This window comes from Spinacia oleracea, chromosome 5, assembly GCF_020520425.1.
Source record: "Spinacia oleracea cultivar Varoflay chromosome 5, BTI_SOV_V1, whole genome shotgun sequence".
Taxonomy (NCBI): domain Eukaryota; kingdom Viridiplantae; phylum Streptophyta; class Magnoliopsida; order Caryophyllales; family Amaranthaceae; genus Spinacia; species Spinacia oleracea.
Window position 1 is genome coordinate 5,474,778 of NC_079491.1, and position 27,416 is coordinate 5,502,193.

At 34.1% G+C, this 27,416-nt stretch overlaps 2 protein-coding genes and 1 long non-coding RNA gene across 3 annotated transcripts; 1 reads left to right on the plus strand and 2 right to left on the minus strand.

Moving 5' to 3' along the window:
• Window positions 1–2,375: 2,375 nt before the first annotated feature.
• Window positions 2,376–4,887, minus strand: LOC130461098 (uncharacterized). The gene is made up of 3 exons (XR_008921422.1): window positions 4,283–4,887; window positions 3,899–3,958; window positions 2,376–3,260 (listed from the first exon to the last, which is right to left on the minus strand). It is a non-coding gene; the product is annotated as an uncharacterized lncRNA (long non-coding RNA).
• A 3,141-nt stretch (window positions 4,888–8,028) lies between these two features.
• Window positions 8,029–21,497, plus strand: LOC110797309 (AUGMIN subunit 3). The gene is made up of 18 exons (XM_022002414.2): window positions 8,029–8,530; window positions 9,742–9,778; window positions 10,065–10,168; window positions 11,015–11,210; window positions 11,392–11,458; window positions 12,682–12,785; window positions 12,915–12,999; window positions 14,233–14,287; window positions 14,702–14,833; window positions 16,284–16,353; window positions 16,936–16,993; window positions 17,131–17,186; window positions 18,354–18,506; window positions 19,153–19,264; window positions 19,382–19,523; window positions 19,630–19,705; window positions 20,313–20,408; window positions 21,096–21,497. Exons 1-18 carry the CDS (start codon window positions 8,355–8,357, stop codon window positions 21,225–21,227), a joined length of 1,851 nt encoding a protein of 616 aa, XP_021858106.2. The 5' UTR covers window positions 8,029–8,354; the 3' UTR covers window positions 21,228–21,497.
• Window positions 21,498–24,114: 2,617 nt separating this feature from the next.
• LOC110797310 (uncharacterized) lies at window positions 24,115–27,058 on the minus strand. The gene is made up of 4 exons (XM_022002415.2): window positions 26,897–27,058; window positions 26,573–26,806; window positions 24,939–25,154; window positions 24,115–24,520 (listed from the first exon to the last, which is right to left on the minus strand). Exons 1-4 carry the CDS (start codon window positions 26,900–26,902, stop codon window positions 24,470–24,472), a joined length of 507 nt encoding a protein of 168 aa, XP_021858107.2. The 5' UTR covers window positions 26,903–27,058; the 3' UTR covers window positions 24,115–24,469.
• Window positions 27,059–27,416: the final 358 nt, after the last annotated feature.

Genomic DNA, 27,416 nt, shown 5'->3' on the forward strand with positions numbered 1-27,416 from the left:
TTTTTAAAACCCACCAGATTTTTATTTTAGCTAGTAAGGGTTCAGTGGGTTCAACTGAACCCTTACTAGCTAAAATAAAAATTTGGTGGGTTTTAAAAAACAAGAGAACAGTTATGTAGTTTTGAACGCGGTAAATGACACAAGGAAAGTGGTGCTGCAATGGTTTTAGCTTTACCAATCAAACCAAAGGTCTAGGGGTCGATCCTTCCTTCCGGATTTTCCTCCCTTTTTTTGGATTATTTTATCAATAAACTCTACCTATTAATTTCCTTGGTTTATAATCACTTTTTGCAAATTTATTTCAACTGAAAATTTGAAATATTGAATCAAAATTGTTTGAACAATAGATGAATTCGTGAATAGAATAATTAAGTTACTCTCTTAGATAACTTAGATTTAGTTTAGATTATAATTTTATTTGTTGCTTTATAATTTAGGAAGTTAGGTTTGTACTTTAAATATTTTATTGTAATTGCTAGATTGAAATCTATGATTTTGAATAGATTGATTTCATTGATATAAAATGAAGGGGATAGAACATTTTTGGAAAACCATATTTCAAAGTCATAAAATCATCCACTTGTTCATCCCCAACCCAAATTCAAGGTCACTTGAACCACCCATAAATGAACTCGTAACACCTCAAAGTGAATTTCTAATACAACTACTCCGTATACAAGAAAATGAACCTTCGACACCTCAAAGTGAACCTCCAATTCATAATCAATTTTTAGTGTAGAGGAGCACACTTATAACTTTAATCTTTTTCAATATAAACCACGCTAAGAATCCCAATCTTAAATTATAATTCGGGATGATCAGGATTATGCCGTAAAGAGAGGGTATATATCAAAAAATTGTTGTGATCCACGCACTCATAATTTTCAACAAAGGGATATTGGAGGTATGCGTCGCTTTAATGTTGCTTGGTATGATATGTATGTTTGGCTTGAATATAACATTCAAAATGAAGCAGCATTTTGTTTTCCATTATGATTTTATTATATGCGTCTGAGGATTCCGAACTCTTAAAGAGAAAATCCTGGCACCGCCACTGCCCTATCCCTATCTCTATCCCCAAATAAATTAGAATTTCTTGTAAACAAACAAGGGATAAGAGTATATAGGGATAAAATATCCTTATCCCCACCCATTATCCCTCATACCAAACGAGCCGTTCGTATATAAGGTTCTCTCAAAAAATACACCTAATTTATCACTTTAAAGAACCGAGCAGAGTTCTTCACTTCTTTCTATGTGGATAGTAAGAAATACTTCCTCCGTCTTTTAATACTCGCAACGTTTGGACTTTTGTCACTATTCATATAATCTACTTTGACTATTCTTAGTGCTTTTTATATAAGATAAAACATAGTCATGTGGGATCTTGTTAGATTCGTCTCAATGTGTATTTTCAAAATATCAACTTTTTATAATTTTTGCATAAAGAGAATTTAAGATATAAATGATCAAAGTTATGCATTGGCATGCGTGAAACTAACAAACGTTGCGAGTATTAAAAGACGAGGAAGTATGAAGGTTGTCATAAATTCACCTAATTCACATTTTACAATCCTTGCCCAGTTTCACTTTTGAAATCTTCTTTAAAATGAGGCCCACACAAATCCAACCATTCCTTATATCTCTATTTTTTGTTGTGAAATTTTAATTGTTTTTTTATTATCCGATTTTGAGTAATAAAGGAAGATATGAATTTTGTTCTCCGTATCTTAATGTACAATAAAAATAGTTATGTCATTTTTACTACGGTTACTATTCTATCATGTCATTTAGTTTTAGCATAACTTTTTTTTAATGACACATAGTGACAGTTGTACCAAACTTTAGTGAATGATAAAATCAATAGAAGTATGCAACTCCTAGTTTAAAATAGAGAGTGCATTACATTGGTTCAATGGTTTATCCTTGTCTAATATTACTCCATCAAATCCTTTTTGTTTATCCTATTTGACGTTTTGATCCGTCTAAAAAGTTTATCACATTGTTAAAAATGGTCATGAGATCACAATTAACATTGCTCACATAAAATACATTTAGTCCCATCAATTTTGTCTTTTTTAATTTCACTCAATCTAATTCTTAGCAAAATACTTTTGATAAATAAGACAACAATAAAAAAAAATGGAGGAGTATGTTGTTTTATATGCTAATTTTATGGACTTTAAACTTTGGAAGGTACATAATTACATATGCAATAATGCAACGTTGCAGACCTAGCAAAGGTTGTTTATAATATCCTCTACCAAGTGTAGCAAGTCTAGCTACTTACATTGATTGACTACAAAAGGTTCTAATATATAATTTATAAAAACAATTGCAAAACAGAAAATTGGTGTCTTCCTGATTATAAAATGCATTAATTAATAATTCTTTGATAATCTTATAAATGTCCCAAGTAGTTTGTCAAGTTGTGCTTAGAAAACTACGGAGTACTATTTATGGATAAGTTGGGATTAAAAATTGGTAAAAATATTTTTGATTGATGGTCGTGGCATCTGCATTGTCGTCCAACATGAGGTTAATCCATTTGGTCGTCTCTAAGCACTACAATTCAAATATTCTATTACAGATTGGTAGATTATTAGTCTATTCTACTGCTTCGATTTTGAAATCCATGAATGTTAAAAAAAAAAAAAATTATGAAAGCCATATTAACATAAATGTGTCCCAAACCTCACATGTTATGCCTTTTATGAATTTAAAAGCTAAAGGGTGCAAATGATGTCCATTAACTAGGTATAGATTATTGCATGTACCTTTCCTTGATTATTGCAACATTATGATACTCCATTTATTTCGCAACAAGTGCAACAATTGTCTTTTAACGGAGTTTAATACTGTAACGCCCCGACTTCTAAACACCATTAATTAGATTAATTATCTTTAATTAGCAGCGGAAACCCTAATTTAGTCGGAGCGTCACATGCCTATTTCCCTCGTGGGAAATACAAGGCGGCATAACCTTTTACATTTACTGACTACTGTTGAGTAACAGTAACTATACTTCACTTCGATTAATTCTTTAAAAAAAAAATTCATTGAAATCTAAGTAAACCTTAATAAATATTTCTAACATGTTTAACGTTAATTTAAAAATCTAACTCAAATCGTGAAATCAAACTTAGAGTTTAATTAATACATCCCTTTATTACTAATGACATAGTTATTTTTACTAAACATCAATCGTGAATTTGATGGTTGCATCCTCACTCTAAGGCATCCCATGATCTTCTTCGTACCTAAAACAAAAGCAACATCGTGAGCCGAGGCCCAGTAACATACTACCCTAACAACGTAAATTCATTTCAATTCATTTTATTTACTTTGCAATCAGGGAGAATAGAATATAGTAAATCACTTTCATAAAATCATTATAATAAAGCATCATTTATAACTTGAAACTTTAATAGTTCCCATTATCTTTCATAAAACCTTCATTTTACTTGGTAACTGACAAGTTAGCCTTGCGGGACGTCTCCCACCTTGCGATAGTCCTCAAGGAGCACTCTCCCTTGTTGGACATACGCCCGTACCTAAATAGTTTCTCTTTTAGCTTGCGGTAACCCTCAAGGAGCACTCTCCCTTGTTGGGTGTCCCGCGGTACGGCGGTACGTGCACGACCTAAAAATAGTAACCCCACTAACTGCCAGAACCTGTTACACTTTTATTTATCATGTTTCGTATCTTATTAATAACTCGTAAACATCATCTTATAAAATCATTCATAAACATATTTAAATATCATCATTCATAAAACACACTTCATAAATACATTTCATATCCCACAATCCAATATAAACACATCATTATAAACATATTTCATAATCATATAAACATATTTTATAAGGGGATTGTGGGTGTTAGCAATAGATGTTACCTCCCGTAGTTTATACTTCCTGTTCGATGGATCGTTCTTCCTGAACTCCGAGTCCAATTTCTTTCAAAATATTAAATAATTGAATTAGTTACTAATATGGTAATAATTTAACTTAGAAATTTCGAATTATTATAAATAACGAATTTTCAAAAGAAAAGTTAGAAATATATAAATTCATAGTTTTAATGAAAACATAATTAAACACCAATTTTAGTGATAAATATAATTTCATAAATCGGTTTTCAGGAATATATTACTTGAATTTCATAAATTAACGAAAACATTATTTAAATCAGATTTCATAAAATCAATATTATTTTAAGTAACCATTTTATTTCATAAAACACTAAGATTTAGTAAATGGACCAAGGTGTCAAAACTTACATTGGGAAAATTGGGCTAAGTGATTTGGGCTTGGCTTGAGAAATAAATATAACAAAGTTCCTAAATGGAACTTGTTTTCTTTTTCTGGGAAGGGAAACACGGGAGCAGGGGAGGGGAGGGCTCGAAGGAGGAGCAGGGGAGGAAGAAGGGAGACAGGGGTGGCGGTTGGGCGGCGCACTGCGGAACCACGGCTGAGAGGCGACAGCGGTGGTGGTGGTTTCGCGGCGGCGGAGCTGCAAGGAAAAGGAAAGGGGTGTTCGAACGAAACAGAGAAAAAACACGGGAGGGGTGTTTCTTGGTCGAACCCGGGGCGGAGCAGCAGCCTATCGCCGGGGATTGTGAGGCGGAGGTGGTTATAAAAGGTGGTGCGGTGGCCTGGGGGGTGCGGCAGTGACGAAGAAAGAGGGAGGCAGAGGTGTGCAAAACAGAGAGGAAACAGGGAAATTGGTGGTGGTGACTTGGGGCGGTTCTGGGCGGTCGACGCGGTGGCTGGTGGTTCGTGGGTTGGTGATTGGTGACGGACGGAGTGGTGGTTGAAGGTGGTGGGTAGTGGTTCGAACAGGAAGGGAGCAAAGGAACAAAATTTCAGATTTTGTTAATTTGATTTTTGCATTGAAATAATTCTGAAATTGATTCAATTTGTAATTAGGTGGATTTCTAGAAGAATAAAAGTTCTTGGGCTCCAAGGAAATGAATGTAGACTGAAATAAGGGAAGAGAGGAAGGAAAGAATGGCTTCCTTCTTCCATGTACGTGGAAGGCAAGGGAGGAAGAAACAAATTGAAAATTTTGTCCTTTAGGGGCATTTTAGTAATTTCAAGTAGTTAGGCCAAATTTCTGAATTTTAATTGCTATTTTAGGAAATTACTAAATATATAAATGTTTAATTAAAACAAAGTCTCGTAAAATATATCGTTAACGAAAAATAAATAAATTTTCGTTTATAAATTTGTCATTTAAAATAAATCGTAAAAACGTTTAAAATAACGAAATTTTTAAATTATTTCTAATAATTGAAACGAAATTACGTTAATAAAATATTATTAATTTTTAATAAACGAGTTTAAAAGTTTCGGGGTATTACAAATACACTTATTTGTTTTGAATCGTATTTGGTATAAATAATAGAGGTTTCACCTTATGTCAGTAATAGGTTACTCCCTCTGTATTTATTTAAGGGATACACTTGTCTTTCCCGGCCGTATTTATTTAAGAGATACACTTGACATTTTTAGTAACTTATCAACCCCACTATCTAATTAAATAATCTATCTACACCATACCCCCACCCCCACCCCCTAAAATGACATGGTCCCCACTTGTTTTACTTATTAACATATCTACCCAACCTCACTTGTTTTATTACTTTATTTCATTTAATTCTTCTTCTTAATACTCGTACCCGACCAAGTGTATCTCTTAAATAAATACGGAAGGAGTATGAATTCAATCCCTACTAGACTACCATCTAATGTTCTTGGGGAACAAGGAGAAGAATTTCGTGTGCTTCTCTCTTATATCATGTGTATGACTTGTGTACCTGGTTTAACTGCGAGAAGTTCAAGTGTGCTATTTTCACCTGAAAATCTTCCAAACTTATTTGAACTATACAAACTTATTACACCTAATTTGACTTGGTTGTAAGAGAGTAAAGTTTATTATTGAAACTTATTGGATCTAAAAAAATTTAAAAAAACTAAAGAGAATATATTTTGATTGGCCATTTGATGTGCATTTTGTAAGTATTGATATATGTTGCTTACAAATTTTATTAGAAACTAGTTATTGAGTTCGTTCAATGAACAAGTAGTTATACATATAAGGATATGTTGGGCCCCGATTACCCACCTTGTCGGGCCACACACCACCACGACTCCACATTAGTATGATATTGTCCACTTTGGGCCAAGCCCGCACGGATTTGTTTTTGGGCTCATACTAATAGGAGAAGATACTTATATGTTAGACAATCTTTGTCTCCTCTTCCGATGTGGGACTTGTGTTGATATCCCGACAATCCTCCCCTCAAACCAAGGACCAAATCGCGAGGGCACACATAAGGGGCTTCTCCTCACACCGCAAGTGCAGCCCGCTACATTGGATCTTGATCCTGAACTAGGGGTGTAAGTGGATTGAGAAAAGTCCAAAGTCCAGTCCAGTCCAGTCCAATCCAAACTTGTCGGACTGGATCGGACTTGAAATTTTTTGGATCGGACTCGGACTCAAATTACCAAATCCAATTATTTTTGGACTGGACTTGGACTCAACCTTTTGGAGTCCAAAAATCCAATTAAGTCCAAAGTTTTAAGATTTTATTTATAGATAAACATTTGTAATTTAAAAACTATTGTGAAATATGTGATTTTTGGGCCTTTATTTACTACGTGCAACAAAAAACAACAAAATATTACACTCCATATAAAACTCATAACCCAAAAATATTATGTCAACCTCTTTCTCTTCCGCTTTCTCTCGTCGGCTGTGATGGTTGATTATTGAGTTTTAATATATTTAAAGTTATGTTTTTTTAAGAACTGAAACCTTTTTTTGGCTAAATGTTTAATGTGTATAACATATTGTTATTTACAATTATATATATTGCTTAATGGCTATTTATGTTTCCTTTACAAAGGAGTGACTTATAGTATAGGTGTTAAATCATTTAATACCCACTATTTGATACTCGTGTACGGAGTATTTTATTTTATGTGTTAGAAAAGTTACCCGATAACAGAATTATTTGCATTTATTTTCGAACCGTTTAAGTTATTTTTTTTAAAAAATAAAACTAAAATAATGTTTTTTTCAAAAAATAAATTAGATCGGACCGGATTGGACTGGATTTGGACTCAATAAATTTTTTATGGATCGGATTAGATCGGACTCGAAAAAAGTTTGGATCGGACTCGGACTCAATTATCCAAGTCCAAAAAATTTTGGATTGGATTTGGACTTGGCAAAGTCCACTCCAGTCCATCCAATTTACACCCCTATCCTGAACCTTGGGCTATGGTACCAGTTGTTGGGTCCGATCACCCACCTTGTCAGGCCGTACACCAGCACAACTCCACATTTGTATGAAATTGTCCGCTTTGGGCCAAGTCCGCACGAATTTATTTTTGGGCTCCTTCCCAAAATGCCTCATACTAATAGGAGAAAATGAACACTTATATGCTAGACAATCTTTGCCTCCTCTTCCGATGTGGGACTTGGGTTGATATCCCAACAAGATTGCTTAACCATCTTTTAAAGTTCTAATTTTATCGAGGAATTGTTATTTCAGAGGGAATACATGATTTAAATAAATGAGAATTTGAAGGTTGAAATATTATGTAAATTTAATGGTAAATTCATATTGGGTGTTAAACAGGGAGATGAGGTGAAAAAGTTGAATGAATATAGGTATTATATAGTGAATTGACGTTGAATGACAAAGATGAAGGGGAAGAGATGTTAAAATTGTAAAGATAACAAACAACACAAGGGAAAATTGAAATAACCAACTTGATCGATGAAAAAAAAAAGGATGCCATGTGACATAAAAATAATCATAGTTAATTGATTATGCCTTTTAAATACTAGGTATAGATCACTACTTTTGCAATCTTTCGTATTCCCTTTTGTTCGGAGTAACCATTACGAACAAAAGGGAATACGAAAGATCGCTAAAGTAAACCATTATTCTACTGAATCCAAATCCATATTTAAGACTCTCGAAAGCTAAGCCCTTAATTCCATAAACCCATGCCAGAAATGTAGAATTGCTGATTTCATCACAACTAAATATGAAGCCCAATCCATTCTCACATTTTCCCTTCAACTGCTGACCTGGATCTCCTTTTTCTCCCCATTTCCAAACCTCCATTTTTTTGATTTTAAAATACAACGCCATTAAAACTCCAATCAAATTAAACAAACACTCAAATTCGTTCCCATCTTTTTCAAATTCAAGCCGATCCTCAATTTGATTGATCACAATGCGCAAAAATCACGGATTAATTACATGATTAAGATCTGATTAGTTCCAAAATTGGAGTAATTTATTCGAATTTTCCAGTAAACTAGCAGAAAAAATGAGTGGAGCAAGGTTGTGTGGATTGTTAGGGGAGCTAGGGTTTGAAGGTCACGAGAAGCTAGACCCAGATAGCTTTGAATGGCCATTTCAATACGACGATGCTCGACCTATTCTCGATTGGCTTTGCTCCAATCTTCGCCCTTCTAATGTTCTCTCTCCTTCCGAAGTTTCTCAGTTACGTTTTTCTCCCCTTTTCTCTTACTTCAATTTATACTATTGTGAGTGGAATTTAGTTTTTTTGTCTCATTTTTAGTGTAATTTGTACTTGAATTGTGATGGAAATTGATTTAATTTTGATTTTGTGCTAATTTGGAACTGAAAATGCAATAATGTGTTGCGAATTTTTGAGGGTTTTGATTGCAATTGGCGGAGAATGTGGTTTGTTTATAGTTTAGGTGAATGTTATATGTTAGAGTTTTGGATTGATTTTGAAAAATTTAGGGCTTAGATAGTTAGATGGATAGTTCTAGATTAGTGATTTACTGTTAGCTAGGTTCAGTCTTTCCCATCCTAGTAATCAGCCCATTCTTTGGGGGCAAACCCAAGAGTCTACATTTAGTTGAACGTAGCCCGCAGAAGTCAAGAGATTGGTTAACAATGAGCATTCCGGCATCTCGTGTCTTTCAAGTGAAGGAGTGAAAGGTTACCTCCACTGTTGTTCTTCAGTTCTGCAGAATTGAGTGTTTTCAATTATGGTCATGGTATGAATTTTGAATTGCACAATGCGGAGTGCTGGCTTGAAGCGGTTATAATATGAGGTAATGGTAACGAGTTTGTGAGTAATTTCATTGTGGATTATAAATCAATATCTGAGCTCAAGGGTCTCTGTAACAAAAATGCATCCTTATTTATTAGTCAGGGAAAATGCCAGAATTTATGTTAGAACTCTTAGGAGTATTCAAGAAATCCTTTTGAAAGTTTACCCTTAAAAAAGTTGGTTTATTTACCCTGTGCTAGTGGGTTCGAATTCGTGCTTTGGGATTTCCTACTGAGAGCTTCTAACCATGATATTACAGCTTGTTAGCGAATGTCCGACGTGGAGGCTTATACTTAAGAATAAATTATGAGAAAATCAACTAAAGCAAAACATGCCTAGTTTCTATTTAAACTTTTTTTGGGAAAAATGAGGGTATCTGTTGTTCCCTCACTCATTTGGAGTGGAATGGATGGTTGCTATTTTGATTGAAAATAAAATAGTGGTTCTATCTAGTATTTCCTGTAATTTACCGCTGTAATTTATAAAGTGATAATGGAAATACAAATTTCTCTGACTTTCATAGTCTGAGCTTTTTTCAGGATGATGTTCTTGGTGCTGATAGGCATTTGTTTATCTTACACTTAGTCACTTACTAATGCAAAAACACCTTAAATATTTTATTTTCCAGGTATGAGCAATTTTTACAAGAAGGAAAGTTCTTGGAGGTATGATCATAATGCTTTCTCCCTTTTACGACTATTTTCCTAGCTGTAGTTAGCGAGCAAGTTCATCATCCGGTGATACCTTGCTCAGATTTGGCCATTTTCTTCTTTTGATCATAATGTTTGAGCACAACTAATGGATACACATGTGCTGTTCTGAGCTGAGATTCAAATAATAATTTATAGGTTGAAAATTTGAGTATCCTTACCTGGAATTTCACTTTTGGTGTGCTAAATTCAACTTCAGGTGTTGGAATCTTAATTACATGTTCCATATATTGTTTTGCAGGGGGAGGATTTGGATTTTGCTTATGATAGTATTTCTGCCTTTTCCGCAAGAAGAGACAATCAGGAGGCTGTTTTTGGCGCTGAAGAAGGGCTTAAGGAAATTAGGTAATGTAGTTTCATCTCAAATGCGTTTGCTTTTATACATTATATAAATTACTGATGATATATTACTGAACTTAGAAAAAGTTGAATGTATTGATGACTTGCTCATATCTTGACTTATGCTAATCTGACATACAATTGTATTATTGTAGTCGTTAAGTGGTGATGCTATCAGCTTTTAGTTCGCATTAAGATTCGTTCCTACATAATGGAGTTGCTTTTAGTGTGAAAGGACAGTATATGTGTCAATCTATAAATGTCTGGAGTGAGGGGTATTAAACTGTTTTACATTTATATTTGTTGACCCAACTAATGCAGGATGTATTGCTGTACGGCTTTATTGTAATAGAAATCACCCTAAAGTTAAAATTGCAGGCAAGTTCTTTTCTATTCCACGGGGCACTATTTAATAGGTTATGTTTGGGGAATTTAAAATTGCATGACTCCAATTGTTTTTCTTTTGAACTAGGATATGTGTTTAACACACAATTGCAATTGCCAGTAGCTTGCTGTAAAATGTCTCATTTAGTTTGTCTAATGAAATTAACTTGCATTTATATTGATTTTTTTCTAAGATTTACAAGTTCCCATGATTTTTTAAAGTTCACTGTCAAATGCTCAGTATTCACTTTAAAGAGATGTGACAGTTTTAGGTCCAATCATCTGATTATTACTAATGCTGCTATGTAAAAAGTTTTTCAGTAAATACAATAATATAGCTTGATGGATCAACTTCTCTGCTGTCATACTTGCATAAATGCGGTTAACGTTTTATTTTCTGTATTTAAAATAGAAAGAAGAGAATATTTGTTATCCTTACGAATCCTTAACTGATTACTGCAAGTATAGGGATGAAACATTGGCATACAAAACTGAAGCTCTAGAGCTGCAGAGACAGCTTAGCCAGCTGCAGTCTCAATATGATATACTTACTGGCCAGGCTTCATCTTTGATCCAAGGGAAAAGGGCAAGAGTTGTAGCGACATCTTCTGTCACAGGACAGCTTAGTGCAATGGAAGATAGCCTTTCCTCAAGAAATTTGGAGGTAGACCCATTGTTCTGGTTTTAGTTTCTGAACAGATTAGTTGCTTGATGTAGCAAAAAAATCTAGGTTTCATGTTGCTTTCTATACTTTTTGTGCAATTCCAACTTCCGAAGGCATAGTGGCATTAAGTTTTGTGATCAAACATATCTGCACTTGTTTATGTTGTTTCATTGTTTATTAGATGAATGCAGTTCTTGGAAGGATTGTTTCAACTGCACAGGAGTTGGCACATTATCATTCTGGAGATGGTATATTTCTGTCGAGTCTTTATGATTTGTTTGATTCTCAAGTTAATTTTAATCCTCCTTAAGATGTTAATGGGAAAGGCATTGATTTTGGATCATTCACATTATGTATATTTTTTCACATGAGGTACTATCTTTGACCTCCTCAACTCAGTCCAATAGTATTCCCAGAGTCAGTCACTTAACAATTGAACTTCAATCGCACAATGGTATATGCGCTAGCATTCACGGCCAGTTTTTGGCTCTCAGTAGTAGTGAATTTGGATGGATAATCTATTACGTAGATCAGATTTCATTCCCTGAAGTTATATCATCTGTGCAATTTACCAACCAAACTTTACTGGGAATTTGGGATATGAGTTTCATTTGTGATAAGAGAAACTATAGGGTCCTGAAGAGGAAAGTTCTTTTATTGCTTGTCTTGAAGGTGACTGGAAGTGGTGAAGGAAAGATTCATAAAGTTCACAACCTTCATTTGGTGACTGAATGTACTCTATTAGAACAACTAAATGTTTTTTTACAAGAAGACGGAGGATTTAGAGCCAAGGAGTATAAGGAAAAACTATGATAAAACTTCTATATTGCGTCAATGAAAATTTCCCTTGACCTTCTTACAGTTCTTTTGATTCGATTGCTAACTATTGCTAATTAGCAAACTTATTGGTGTTCATGGTATTGTTCTTTTAGTACAAGTAGCATATGTAGATATAGATATTAGTCTTTTGGTTGATGATCAGCTTAGTTTATTAAAAGAAAAAGTGCAAAAGGTTTCTGATCGCCCTAGGAATATTTAAAGTATGAAGAGTAATTTAATACAGGGTGAATCTAGGAAGTGTAAGTTACATACTTCCTCCATTCTTATTTACATGACACAATTGGGTTTTGGACACTATTCACACAAGCTCCCTTGACTTCTTTTTGTGATTTATACTTAAGAAATACATAGTCGTGTGGGATTTTGTTAGATTCGTCTCAATAAATATTTTTAAAATATCTTTTTATAATTTTTTCTTATCCATAATTAAAGATATTAATGTTTGAAATTGTACATTGACAAACATGACTAAATAATAGTGTCATGTAAATAAGAACAAAGGAAGTATGTCATAAATGAATTGATTTTATATCTAAATGCACATTTCACATTACATGGTTGATTGTAAATATGATGTGGAATTGCGGATGGTTGTGAAAGTTTTTTTTAATTTTGAGTTTTGTGCGTGCAGATGAAGGCATATATTTGGCTTACTCAGATTTTCATCAGTACCTTAACAGTGATTCGGCTTGTTCGAAGGAACTAAGTCAGTGGTTTTCCAAGCATCTGGACTCGGTATGCATTGCATGTAAATACATATATATTTATTGAAGCTGTTTATTTCATTTACATGTTACATCATCACTGTCATGCCTTTTTCATGCCTTATTGATTAGTGTAATGTTGTTGGATTATTGTTATAAGGTTCCATTTCGTCTAGTTGCTCAGGATGGAAAAGCTAAATGCTCTTGGGTGAGCTTGGATGACATCTCAAATGTTTTAGTTAGAGGTAACCATTTCATGTACTCCGCAATTATTTTCTTTTGTTCCTTTTCCTTCCTCGTGAATAATTTTAATTTTTAAGCATTTATGTGAGATATTTCAAATGTTTATACGTTTATGGTTCCTTGTCTCCTTGATAGCATGTAACTGAACTTTGACGGTTTGATTGTTTGAATACTATGACCATTGCTTCATGTTACACGAGTGGCTTTATGCCGATTTTAACTTCAAGCTCCTCGCTTAATTTTAACTCGAGGCTTTAGTTGTTTTTTATCTTAATTTTCTTTTGCTGATTTCAAAGGAATTTCTGTGCATTCTATTTGAGATTTAAGTCCCAAATGTGACTTTGTGGTATTGGTTTTGTGATATACTAAGAGCACATTGGGCTATTTATTAGAAGTTTTTTGGTGGTATATTTGTATGTTCCCCAAAGCTTTTAGAGAACCACTGGCGGGCCTCCATTTGAGGCTCAAAAACCTTCCATAATACTTGTAATTGTTTTATTCCATTGAGTACCCCAGTAAAGTACTATTTTATTTGAGACTCCAATGTCAATTGGTGAGAGTCTGTACGAATCACCTTTAATTTATTATCGGAGGACCAGATTCAATACTCCGTAGTTGCTACCTTTTTCAAGAATGAAAATCTTTCGAGAAAAGTTAACAAAATTGACAACTATTGTCGTTTTTGCTACCTCGTCCAATGGGGGGGCTCATTTTCACAATCTTCTCTCTCCTCTGGAGCCCCTACTGGCTCTTTTAAAGGTTAGCACATTGCCAATTTTGCATTGACTTTTTGTTTGTTAAGGTTAATAACTGACGCTTGGTTTCTTTTGTGATATTTAATGCAAAGTGGTTACTTTGTCAATTTTATGATTTTGTTTCTCTTTCATTATTTTCTAACTTGTTGCTAATCTTGCTATGTTAATTGGGATGATTGTTTTGGAAAGTATTATTGTTTTGAGTATTGATTATGAATATGCTCCCTTCAGTAATATTTATCAATTGGATTAGCATTTACAGTAGGTGGTGGAAAATGTGTAAAGTAAGGGAACAGGATTCTAGTCGAATGGAAAAGAAATTGTCGTGTATCTTTGTTTTTGGCAATGTATCTGTTGGTTCACTGATTTGTTGTATGGTGAAACCTGAAAGTTAAAGTAGCTTGTCTGCTATGTTGTTCTGTGCTTTGTCAGTCGGTGCTCACCAAATGGATTGATTTTACATGTTGTTTTTTGTCCCAGATATAGAAAATTGTCATCATCAACGTGTCTCTGAGCTGCAAAGACTTCGCTCCATGTAAGTGTTTTTCTAATAATTAATCTATAAGTATTATTTTGGTGATATTAGTGTTTTGGATCGGGTATGCTACCCAGTTTTAATGACCCGTTTTTTATTTATTTTCTATGGCATTAATTTCACTACAAAATATGCTAAGATTTCATTGAGATAGTTCAGTGACCGGTTCTTCTAAGTATTGTTTTTCTACAGTAGAGATGTTCCACAACTAATTTAAGCAAATTAAGCCCCTTGTTGAGATAGTTTGTCTTTGCCAGGGGAAAAATGGACTGTACAAAGTTCTCCCACATTTTAGAAGTACTATGATAATCGAATTGCTATGAATTTTTCTTGTCTTGTTGTGGACGAGCTTTAAATGTTATTTCTTTGTGGATCATTTCTCCCACAAGCTCTAACCCTGTCAATCTATGGCAGATTTGGGACAAGTGAGAAGCAGTGGGTAGAGGCTCAAGTAGAGAATGCTAAGCAGCAAGCCATTCTTATGGCACTTAAATCCCAAGTTGCTTCTGATGAAGCTCACATTCATATGGATCTCCATTCTCTCAGGTAAGAGTTTCTAATTTGTTTTGCTTTCACTTTTCTTTATGACAAACATACTGTATATCTAAGGAGTTTTGTTTAATACTTATTTGTTGGAATATGTATTTTACTTTCTTTGGGTGGGGAGGGGAGAAGAGCTTAACCTTTATCTTGCAAGGAGAATCCTTGTGTTTTGAATTTATCAAAATATCTGATAATTTTTTTATTCCTTTTTGTGAAAAGGGTTGCTTTAACTTAAAGTTGGATTATTCATATACCTCCCTTTCCCGCAAAGCCAGATTAGAAAGAGCTGCCTTTCGCCATTTCTTGACTATTCTGCACATGGAGATGGACAATCTATCTCCGAATGGTATCTTACTATCCCAAACCGAAATTCACAATTGTATGCTAGAGTCTAAAAAAGTAAAAAGAATTTCCTTAACCCTAACTAATAAGGTTTCTATTTTGGTTTGTCCCAAAAGAGCTTATTGAAACTACTTTAATATTGTTAATAAGTAGTTGGGCTTTATTCCCTTTGACAAATAACAACTTCAACTAGCAATTAGTGTACCAGGTGAAGCTGATAACGCTTATATTGTGGTCATAAATGTATTCTGCGACATTTCCATAAGTTGTCTTTTTAAGGGTTGGGTTGAGAAAATGCGATTTAGAATGTGGATTTCAACCTTGACACTGTAGAACGGAGAGCAGAGAGTGCGTTTCTGGAAGCTTAACCTTTTCAACTTCTAGATTGCATATAAGCGAATTTTTAATAGCTAGTCTACTTATCTACTTCTGTTACATGCAATTACTTTTCTTAGGGTATGCTCTCTTCAACTTATTTTGTCTTCTATGAACCAAAAATGTATATTGTTGGTGAAAAAATGTGCCTTTCATTGAAATCGCCTCACCTAGACAAAAAGGCGCTTGATCCCTGTAATTTATCGGAACTTATTTTGTCTTAACTTGTGACTTTGTGTTTATGTCTAAATTGATTTTATCTGACCTTATTTTGTCCAAAATATTTAAAAAATAGCTGAGGAGAACATTCTCTTGCGTAGAAGGTTCTGTTGGCTGCTTGCCTATTTAGGATATATGGTCATACTTTGGAGTTTAGACTTCTATGTTTTTGTGACTTTTGTCTATGAAAGTTAGCTGCACAAGAGCATTTAAAGTTCTTGTTTCCCCATCAAAAAAAAAAGTTCTTGTTTCCTACCCCTTTGGGACAAATATCCCTGCTGTAGTATTCTTCTCTTTATGCTCCCATAGATGTCACAGAGTGATTAAAGAAAGCAGGTCTAAATTTGTGTATCTTTTTTATAATGAGAAAAAATTAATCCAATGTATACCCGGCACAAACACTTTGTTGACAATGCATTGTATTTTGGTGTCTCTTGCCTTTTCCAGTTGTGGTGTAGCTATATTTATGGTGCTTGCTTGATAATAATTGTGCTCATCGAGAACTTCCATTGGACAGGAGAAAACATGCAGAATTGGTGGGAGAACTTTCAAATCTTCATCACAAAGAAGACAAGTTTTTATCTGAGGTTTGTGTCCTCTCTGTAGGCATACTTTTCTTTTTGTCGGTCTAATTGTGGTGTAAATCCTTAGCTATTGTGCGATGTAACATTTCTCAGAAAAACTGATACTTTTTCTTGAAAGCAGCTGAAAAATTTGCAACTTTTTTTTACAAACATAAGGTCTAAGATAGAAGTATATCTATACTTTCTGTACCTGGAAATAGGATTAACTGATTAAGCTAAAATCTGAAGCAGCTCTGAGTCATTATAATTATGGAAATAGAGGCTGTTGTCTTAATAATAAGTTGGAATTACTTTGAAGTATAACCTTTTTTCAACCTTTATAGTTGAAATGGCCCAGGAGAATTTAGTCTCGAAGGAAAACTTAAGTATTATCTCTTCATCCCACTTTATAGTATATATTAAAATTGCTAATCTTTTACCTTATAGTCCATACTGCAATATACTGCTGTATCCAGCTTACTCATTCATTGTGGGTGCTTTTACAAGCTTCCTTCACTTTAGTATACAGTACACAATATTGGTCCGACAATCTGTACTGAACATCTTTTCTGTTCTCCTCCTTCCGTTTCTACCTAATCTGTGAAGACTATTCCGGATCTTTGTTGGGAATTGGCTCAGCTTCAAGACACATATATTTTGCAAGGTACTCAAAGTTCTGGAAATTTTCTTTTCATGCTCAACTAATGGCTGAGCTTAGCTCACTCTTTCCCTTGATTTTGTTTATAGTAGTTCCTTGTTACTTGAGTTAATTAAATGCACATTTCCTTCTCTGTTGTATAGGTGATTATGATTTGAAAATCATGCGCCAGGAGTTCTATATTAATCGGCAGAAGGCGGTAAGTTGGAATATTATGTAGCGGTAATCGTCTATTTTTTTATTCAAAATACCTTGTTGCCTATTGTTTTGATACAGAGGATTTTTATAATAAGAGGACACTGAATAATTCCAATTTTTAAAGCTGCACCATCGATGGGGATTGAAATACTGCCTTAGTGGATCCATAGCAAACTCCCACATCTGTTAACTTCCCGAATGCAAAGAACCAATGATGAGCCAATTCACTAAAATATGGGCACTAAGTCAGTATGTGATAAAGTTCTTATCCAGTGCACAAGGCTCCCGCTACTTAGAGCAAGGTCTGGTCTTACCCTTGTTTTCATAAAGAGGTTGTTTTCGGGAATCAAACCCGTGACCTAGCGGATAACAAGTAGACACATAAGTCATAACCATCGCGCCAAGTCAGTATGTGTTGTGAAGAAAAAAGGCAGCATCCTTTTCTAGTCACTTAGAGCGTGTAAATTGTTTACTTATAATGAAAAACAATCAAGGGAAACTTCTTTTAATGCCTTGTGGGTTGCTATCCTCCTCGGTCAGTTTTTACTTAAAATTGGGAACATAATCTGCTTTTATGCATGATACTTTGACGCTCCAGTTTGTCTTCCAAGAGATTGTCATGTGTTGAACTGCCATATTGCATTGCACACAGAAGGGTGGAGACGTGGAGTCCAATCTAATGTGAGCCATGTATGGTCCTAGAATATGAAATATGTGGACTCCCTTCCCGTGGTTATTCTTAAGTTATGGAGAAGATTGAGGGCTTTATTTATTTGTTTTGAAACAGATTGTGGTTTTTTCTCTTCCTTAAACGGGTTGATATATTCTAGAGACCCTTTTGATTGGTCCTTGGATTATCTTAGAACTTTGTTAAAGCATCGTTACCCCTTTTGTATCCCTCTTTGTAGCTGCTACATTTGACATCTTTTCCTGGTTTCCACAAATGATTAAATGAGGAATTGTGTGGAAAAAAAGTGATTTGTGTGAGTGACCACAATAACTTGCTCACTTCCTTTTTAGGTTCTACGGAACTTCTGTACTCATTCCTGTTGGAGAATTATGTTTAATATAATTTCTTCAATATTCTGTTGTTCTGTAAGGATTTGCTCAAAAGCTTTAAATTTGACTTGGTTATTAACTTGGTATTTTCTGCTTTTATCACTTGCAGTTCATTAATCATTTGATCAACCAGCTTGCAAGGCATCAGTTTTTGAAGATAGCATGCCAGTTGGAAAAGAAAACAATGCTCGCAGCATATTCATTGCTTAAGATTATCGAGTCAGAACTTCAGTCATACCTCTTGGCAACAAAAGGACGAGTGGTATGTTCATTGAAAAATTTCCTTAATTACGTATTATTGCAGTTGTTGCTTAAGTTACTGGAGGAATAAGTTTATTTTGAGTTCCTTATTTATGTGGATGATGACCAATCAAAAACTCTACTTAATTTATTCTCCAGCACTCCAGTTGTACTTGGCATGGATTTCGCCACTTTAACAAACAGGTCCTATTGAAATCTTGTTTGAAAACTTAATTTGTATGTTCTAGGGAAAGGAATGTACTATGAGTATGACATTATCATTAGGAGAAAGAAGTAACTTATATATGTGATACTTCATAATTACTTGTTTCTTTGTTAAAAAGATGAGGCTTGGTTTTCCCTTGATTGTTTGTGCCATTGAAGTTTTGCTGGGTGTTTGGTGGATGCCATTCCACACCTCATGATCATTGTCGACTTCACTGCATCAAATAGTAGGCTAGCAAATAGAGCCCAAAACTTCTACGTGTCCTTGTAATTGATTATGAGAAAATTAATTTAGTTTGCTAATTAAGTTAAGTGGTGATAAAGATTGGGTGATTTTTACCATATATTGTATCTGTAACTCAACAACTTTACTACCCTGTTCCGTTATTGGGATTTTGTTACATTCCTGGATTCATTTTATTGTGATATTGTTCTGTTGGCAGGGTCGTTGCCAAGCCCTGACTCAAGCTGCGTCCGACGTACAAGAACAAGGGGCGGTAGATGACAGAGACAATTTCTTGCATGGTGTTAGAGATCTTTTAAGCATATATTCAAGTAATTTCTTGCTCTAGTAAAAGCTTTTGTGTTCTACTGAAACATATCTTTACTAGTATCAACTGCTTGGGGGTATTCGTCTATAATGTTTTTTTTTTTAACGTTTACTCTCTTCAGATACCCAGGCTAGTGTCTCAACTTATGTATCAGCTCCAGGCATTGTTCAGCAGATATCAAGCCTTCAGTCTGACTTGATGACTCTTCAATCCGACCTAGAAAATTTGCTTATCGAGGACCGAAATAGATGCATCAATGAGCTGTGAGTAAATTCTGCTATCATTTTGCAAAGATCTGGTTAATCCGGAGAGATATGCAGGGTTAATCTTTAGTTTTGTTCTAAGGGGGCTTCCATCTCATTATTTCAGGTGCACTCTAATTCAGAATTTACAACAGCTGCTATTTGCCTCCTCAACAACAGCACTTCCTGTACTGACACCACGGGTATCTCATCAATCCATTATGACGTGCTAAGCTGAATATGAACCTGCTATTGTGATTTATGATTTAGAGTCTCATTTGCTCATTCTTCACTTGGCCTTTTCTTATGGCAGTTCTTAGTCATCTTGATATTGCATCTTGCTGTTCTCCAATCAATAGTTGTGCGGCAACTTTATTTTTGTTGCAATCGTATTTTTTTAATGTGCTTTTGTATGCGCTGTCCTAGTGAATCTTGTAATGGTGCTTGCTTGACTGAATATAGTGAGTAAACTCTGTGTGGGTTGTGGCTTTGTGCTAAAAGTCCTTATGATGCAGCCATGCTATTTGATGTGCACCTGTTATTGTGCACCAGACCCACTTTTGCCTAAGTTACCCTTTTGTTGTTTAGGTCGGGATTTTAGTGCTTTTACCCTTAACAAAAGGGTCAAGTAAAACTCATAAATAGGTATCTCTAACATGAGCCCTCTAAATTGTCACTTAAATGCATAAAAGATTAACTTAGACATGGGTGCATGCAAGACAAGCTGAACAAAATAATGTATTATGTATTAGAGAGTCCTTCGTTAGGGGATAGTTTAATCTCACTGTGCTTCTTTTCATCTTTTGACAGAAATTGACAAAGGAGCTTGATGAAATGGAAAAGATCAATGCGAGACTCTCCACTGCTATTGAGGATGTTAATTTTGAACATTACAAGAAGAATGAGGTAATTAACTTTTGGTGTTGTGATGATCTATTTTTCTTGATCTTGTCATATGTAGGCCATGTTTAATATTTTGAGAGGGAATCTTTTCTAAAGTCTAAAGGCTTCTGGAACTACAGATGTTTCTTGTGTACACATCATGATGCTGGTGTGATAGGAACATGGGCTACACTGGTTTAAACTGTAATTCACATAATAACACAAAAGTTTGACACATTGTAGTGGTTTGCATATATTATGCCATCTTAGGCTCTGTTCTGTTCACCTTATTCCACTTCTTTTAAGGAAAAATAAGTTCAGATAAGGTAATTTCAGGAAAAATAAGTTGCGATAAGTTCTAATAAGTTCAGATAAGATGAATTCAGAAAAGAAAAGAAAAAGCGGAAATCAGATGAATAGAATGCAGCCATAGTCACTGAGTAATTTGTTCTCAAACATTGGATTTAGATGATACTAATGCATGCTCCATCACACCAACAAAGCAATGGGGCAGAAAAATAGGACGGGTCTAGATTCATCATTCTTGACTTTGAGATCATTTGTTTTCTTTTCTAGTGTGAAGAATCTCAACTGCAGGGTTCTTGTTTTTGCTATTTATCCTTTTGCAGATGAAGAATCTGTTGTTTTCAGTAAAAGTATCTGTTAATAGTATATTATATGGATGACTTACCAGCTCTTTTTCCCCTGTAGATTGTCAAACATCATGCATCAGAAGTCGAGTTCCAAAGGCGTGTTTTTGTTGATTTCTTCTGTAATCCTGAACGTCTGAGGAGTCGAGTAAGAGAGTTGACTGCTCGAGTCCGAGCTTTACAAGCTTCATGATGTTGCTTGATCCTTGTGTGCATGTATGTAGGATTAGGGTATTTTGGTATATGTTGTGTGTATATGAAGATTTGGCTGCTAAGGTATTCGAGTTGTTTTCAAGTTTCACGATCAGTGTTGTAAAATTCGATCCAGTTAGTAAATATAGATCAATTACAGTGGAAGTATTCATCTCTTGCAATCGCCATCCAGTTTAACTATTCAATTGTTTGAGGTGATCCTCATCTATTGTACTGTAAGATAATGTTCTGCAGGAAAATATTCAATCAATACCCAGATCACTATTTTGTCGCGTAAATGGATGAATTTCATTGTACAAGAGATTAATTCGGATGAAACAAGTGTATTAGCATTCGTTTGTGTTTTGTTTCAGGCTGATTCCTGAAAAGTACTTCTGAAATGAGACCTACTTTGATATCTTTCTCTGCCTTTTGGCTATATTTTGGTTTCTGGTGTGAATGAGCTATAAAGGCAATGCATATTGCAAATGAGGGCGGGGGATTCGAACATAAAACCTATCATATACAGATCCTCGGTCTTAACCACTAGGTTAAGACCTCATTAGTTCGGTCGTTTGACTATGATCAAGTGAGACCTCAGAAACACCAATGCATTTAACAACATTTGAGTTAGTTTCCTTAATGGCCACTTGAAGACTAAACAAAGACAAACATACTTATCGCAACCCTTCCTGATCAGGATAAGCTCTCGAGAGAAAGGTTTCCTAATGTTTTACGCTTCATTTTCTCAAGAAAAACACAAGTTCTTATTTACTTGGGGTGTACGATAAATATTGTACACCAAAGTTAAAGGTGATGTAAAATGCTTAAAAGTTACCCTTATATATGTAAAAGTTATTTACTTTTTAGTAATAAAAATTTCCATTTTAATAAAAAATATTTCTTTAAAATGACTAATAATGTATAAAATTAATCATTTAACACTTTAAAATGTTTATTTATTAACTTTTTTTTTAATAATATAAAAGTTAGAGAAAACTGAGTTAAAGTTAGAGAACACTGGGTAAAAGTTATGTTGGTGCACAATAAATTTATTGTACACCTCGTACATACAAGACCTTTTGCAAGAAAAAAACTATCTAAACCTCACTTTTCAAGGGTTGGCATGGGCATAACCGCATTACAATGAGTCAATCGTGCAATTTTTTTTGAAAGCTAGGTGTTCACTTTGTTTGCTTTAACAAGGCTCAACTTTGGGAAAATTATAACAAAGCTTTTACTTTAATGGACTCTTAACTATAAGGGTGCACTCCTTTAAATGAAAAGAAAAGAAAAAGAAAAGGTTTAAATTTCAAAAAATATAAAAGAGGGGCCTTTAAATTTAGCATTTGCCTTAGCTTTGTTACACTTAAAGTATTCAAGTCTCTTTCTAATTGATATTTCTCAACTTTGCACTTCAATTTCCAATAACTAGCTTCATTTAAGTTTAATTGGACTTTGCATGGTCACATTTCATCACGTTAGATCTTCCCCTTTCTCTAAGAGAAAATGACACATCTTTATCAAACTAGCTAGTACGAGTAGGATGGTACGAGTAAGGTGAGACGTGTGCATCGTTTTTAATCTTGACAAACTCTAATGGTACTAGAGTACTACGTTACTACTACCTACGTGGTAATAACCATTGTACACTCGGACCTATCAATTATGGATACTTATGGACTCAGTCGCAAGCTTCAGTGGGCCTGACTGACACTTTGGCAAGTCGTGTAAGGTAGTTTGAAATCATCAATACCCATTAGTTGGTCACATAAGTCTCGGGAAACGGTTTTAAAGACATTTCAAAGACGAATGACAGTGCATGTGTATGTACACGATCACGTGTATAACACACGTGTTGTCAAGGGACACCGAGGCATCGAGCGAGTGTATAAACACGTCTCACACAACACACTTGTGCTTAAATGACATACGCCACTTAAACACCATGAGACCCTCCTTACAAGGGGACACCTAATGCATAAACTTTATGGTGGAGTATTATCCATTGAATAAGTGTTAGGTATGAACCCTTTCTTTACACCAAGAAAAGGCAATAAAAATAATTTTCTTGGTGGCTTTAGTTAGAATTCACATCATCTTCCATTTTGATGAGGAAGAAGAAATGCAAAAATGACAAAAAGCTAAAGAGAAAAGTCACCAATATCTCAAGTTGCAAATGTTGGTGATGAAAGCTACATTTGTAAAGACCCCTAAATTAGCTAAGCAATTTAATGTACCATAATACATCTCGTGACATTTCTTGGAAATTAAAGCATCAAACTTTAAGAGGACCTTCTTTCCGAAAAGCTCCAAATTCTACCATTCAGAAAGTAAAACTAGCCATAAATTTACATTAGGTCAATAGGTCATTAGCCATAATTCATAACAACCCATTAAATTTCTTCAATAACTTTTTTTTCTTTTCATTTCACAATAGCCTGATTGAAAGCAAAATATTACAACAGCCTCGTTTGTACACTTAATTCCTCATTAGCTCAATACCTAATTCTCATGGTAATATTTCGCCGAAAGTAATTCAGTTATTCAAGGAGTTTCTTAGTGTTCACAAGACGAGTTTCAACTCCGCCTCTTATGAAGAAATCAATATCCATAAGTTATCTTCGTACGATAACGCCTACTAGGTGGTGTAAACAAGTCCATCACGAGGGAATCATACTACTTTTACGGTTTTCTGCATTAAGTTTTTTGTTTGTTCAGTTATTTGTGTAACGGTCTCTAAAGATATAACGTAAGATAGTGGTTTAGTTTGTACTCCGTGCTATGTAACTTCCGTGCTATGTAACTTCACTTGATGCAAATTTATCCTATGACAACAAAATAAAATAAAATTTCTCTTCCAATTCCATAAATTTAAATTAGCCTAATTGAAAGGAAAATATTACAACCCATTCCATAAATTTGAATTAATTTGCCTAACTCATACAAACCCATTAAATAAATATCAATTTCTTCAACAACTTTTTTTCTTTTTACAAATAGCCTAATTGGAAGAAAAATATTACTCCCATCTATAATTATGGGGAAATATTCGAAATAATATCGCCTCTCTTACACAATTAATTCCTCATTAGCTCAATACCAACATACTTAATTCTCATGATAATATTTCGCCGAAATACTAAAATTTCTCTTCCAATTCCATAGGCTTGTAACACTACTACAAGTCTACAACTACTACTATATCGATAAATAAACCATAATTATATCTAATGCGAAAGATTAAGCACAAGCGGGAAGCAAACAACTTGAAAATAGCCCGAATCCTTTCTTCTGCAAAACAAAACAAAAAAAATTAGGAGGGGATAAAAAGCAAATTATAAAAATAAAAAAAAACTTTCCCCTTTAGTCTTTTGTAAAGGATAATTTATGCAAGAAAAAAAAACTACTAGTTGTATGATATAAGGCTTGAATTATTATTTTTTGGAAAATAAAAAAGGCGAGATAAAGTAAGAAGACGATAAAATAAAGCGAAAATGTAGAAAAAAAAAAAAAAAAAAAAAACTTTTTCCCTTAGTCTTTTGTAAAGGATAATTTATGCAAGAAAAAAAACTACGGAGTACTACTTGTATGAAATAAGGCTTGAATTACGAAGTATTATTTTTCGGAAAATAAAAAGGCGAAGAAAAAGTAAGAGACGATAAAATAAAGCAAAAATGGATATAAAAAAAAGAAAAGAAAAGGAGAATACCCTTTTGGGTTTGACATGGAGGTATTCAGGAGGAATTTTGTACAAATCTTCATCAACAGCCTTAGATTTTGGCTTTGGCTTTGGCTTTGGTGGAGAGATAATTGGACTTGGTGGCTCCTTTATGTCATATGAATATCCACCCCATTCTTCTTTTTCCATTTTTTGTTGCTGTTTTTTTACACCTTTGACATTTGTGTATCCTGATCCTCCTTTTCTCTGTTTTTTAGCACTAATAATTGTCAATTTGTCATCATAATCAACAATTAAACATAATAATTAAGGAAAATTATTTTAAAATTATTATTCAACAAAAATCATCATGATGAAAAGCACTAGCTTGTTGTACCTTTTTTATCTATAGCTTTTGAAACATGGTGCATGCCATGCCTAAGTACATGCTTAATTATTTACTATTTTCTTGTAATATGAACATGATTTGTTGTTAATAAGGTGACTAGTAAAAAAATCTAAAACTCAACACGCGTTCATTCGGGCAGTACAAATTACAGACATGGAAAGGGTTCAAACTTGTGACTTATCGTACACAAACTCTTAGTTTAACAACAACTAGCCCAAGACATCATTGGTTTGCCATTCAGGTTATTAAGTAGCGGTTTTAATGAATCGGCTTAAACGTTACAATAACACCAATTAGATGATGATCTATGTATAAGACTATAAGGTAGTGTATCTCAATTAGGAAAAAAATTAATATGTTTTCGAATTCTAAAATTCCATCCATTTTTTTCAATTTGAGTCATTTTCAATTAATTGTGACATGGACTACATGAACGGTATCTAACAATCAACACTTAGCTAGAATTACACTAGAATATGTATGTCAACTTATACTACCAATAAAACCTTAGTGCTAAATGATTTGGGGTCTACTCACATAAATCGCCATAAGTAACCGTCATAAGCATTAGTCCCAAATCCATATGTCAACTTATACTAAAACTAACAAATTTTTGTTGGAAATTGCCTTATTTTAACAATTGATAATTCCATTTATCAACTTATTTGTCCAACTTTTAAGTTCCTATTTTATTTAGAAAATAAAAAAGAATGTTTTTTGGTTTGTGCTTTTAGCAAAAAATAGTGGCATGCAGATAGTGGGGCTAACAACACTTACAGTGGAAGCATTTTCAGTAAAGACTTTATAAAAAGAACATTTTTGAATCAAAGTATATTCAATAAAACCATCAATTTTTACATTAATCAATAAATCATCTTAAAAAATAAAAATAAGTACTACAAAAACACTCAATATTATTTTTTTGGTAAACACTCAATATTATTGAAATTAGTAAAATTGCAATCTAGATCCATGATTATGTTTCAAATCGATGCAAATAAAAAGGACATTTGTTACCAAAACATAGAAACAAGTAAGCATAACCACATAACATCTCAGTTTCAACATAACATCTCAGTTTCAAAATAGTATGCGGGACTATTAATTTCGTAGTTTGGAACTATGATTAATGAATCGAATACCTAATGAAACATTTCAGATAACAGTATGTGAGACTATTAATTTCCGGGTTATCCAATAAAATATTTCAGAATAGTATGTGAGACTATTAATTTACCAGGTTGGAACTACGATTAATGAATTAAAAAAAACGTACCCTGCGACGAGGAACAACGATGACAGTAGGAGTAAGAACATCATTCTGGTACAAATCACCAGCAACATACAAATCTCTGTCTTCAACATCAGCAGCAGAATCTGGGTAACCTGTTGCTGCAAACCTTGCAAAACCAGCTTGTCTTGCACCCTCGAAACACTGTGTATATCCCATGTTTTCATCGTCATAATCCCAGCTTCCAAATGCAGGTACATGGTAATTCCACCTGTAATCCTGTTGCATTAACATCAAATTCAATCACCCTTCTTCCCCAAATTGAAATTAGAAAGAAAATTAATTGATTTAAACAGAGAGGAAACTTACATCCATTTTTTGTTGTTTTTGGTTGTTTGTGTTTGTGGGTGTGTTTTGATTGAGCGGAAGTGAGATAGTGGGGTGCTTATAAAGAGAGATTGAAGGGTAGGAGAGAGAAAGAAGAAGGGGTTAATTAAAGAAAGAGAGGGAGATGACAGATGGGGGGACAAACTGGTAAGGAAAGTAATAAGCTGAAAGAGACAATATATAAAGAAAAGGAAGATAAAAGCCTATATTTTGGAGATTAGCTTTTTAATTACTCCTTAACTTCTTTTTTATTATTATTATTATTAGTAAGGCTATTTGGCTATGACATTAAATATTATAATAATTCAGTTTAAGTTCAGTTCAGGTCCATTCAGTTATATCAGTTTAGCTCAAGTTCATTAAGTCGGTCCAGTTAAAGACCATAGTAGGTTCACTTCAATCCAAAAGAACGCCGCTTTTGTTAAGTTTAGCCAGTGTGTAATCAAACTTTATTAAAAGAGTATTCTCTTTGCAGGATGAAACCTGAATTTATCTAAACTTA

Coding starts and splice junctions, on each gene's coding strand:
- LOC110797309 (XM_022002414.2), top strand. CDS start 8,355: ATGAGTGGAGCAAGGTTGTGTGGATTGTTAGGGGAGCTAGGGTTTGAA. Junction 11,211..11,391: donor TTTCCTCAAGAAATTTGGAG/GTAGACCCATTG, acceptor ATTGTTTATTAG/ATGAATGCAGTTCTTGGAAG. Junction 12,786..12,914: donor TTTCCAAGCATCTGGACTCG/GTATGCATTGCA, acceptor TATTGTTATAAG/GTTCCATTTCGTCTAGTTGC.
- LOC110797310 (XM_022002415.2), bottom strand. Junction 25,155..26,572: donor TCGTTGTTCCTCGTCGCAGG/GTACGTTTTTTT, acceptor GCTAAAAAACAG/AGAAAAGGAGGATCAGGATA. Junction 24,521..24,938: donor TCCATGTCAAACCCAAAAGG/GTATTCTCCTTT, acceptor TTTGTTTTGCAG/AAGAAAGGATTCGGGCTATT.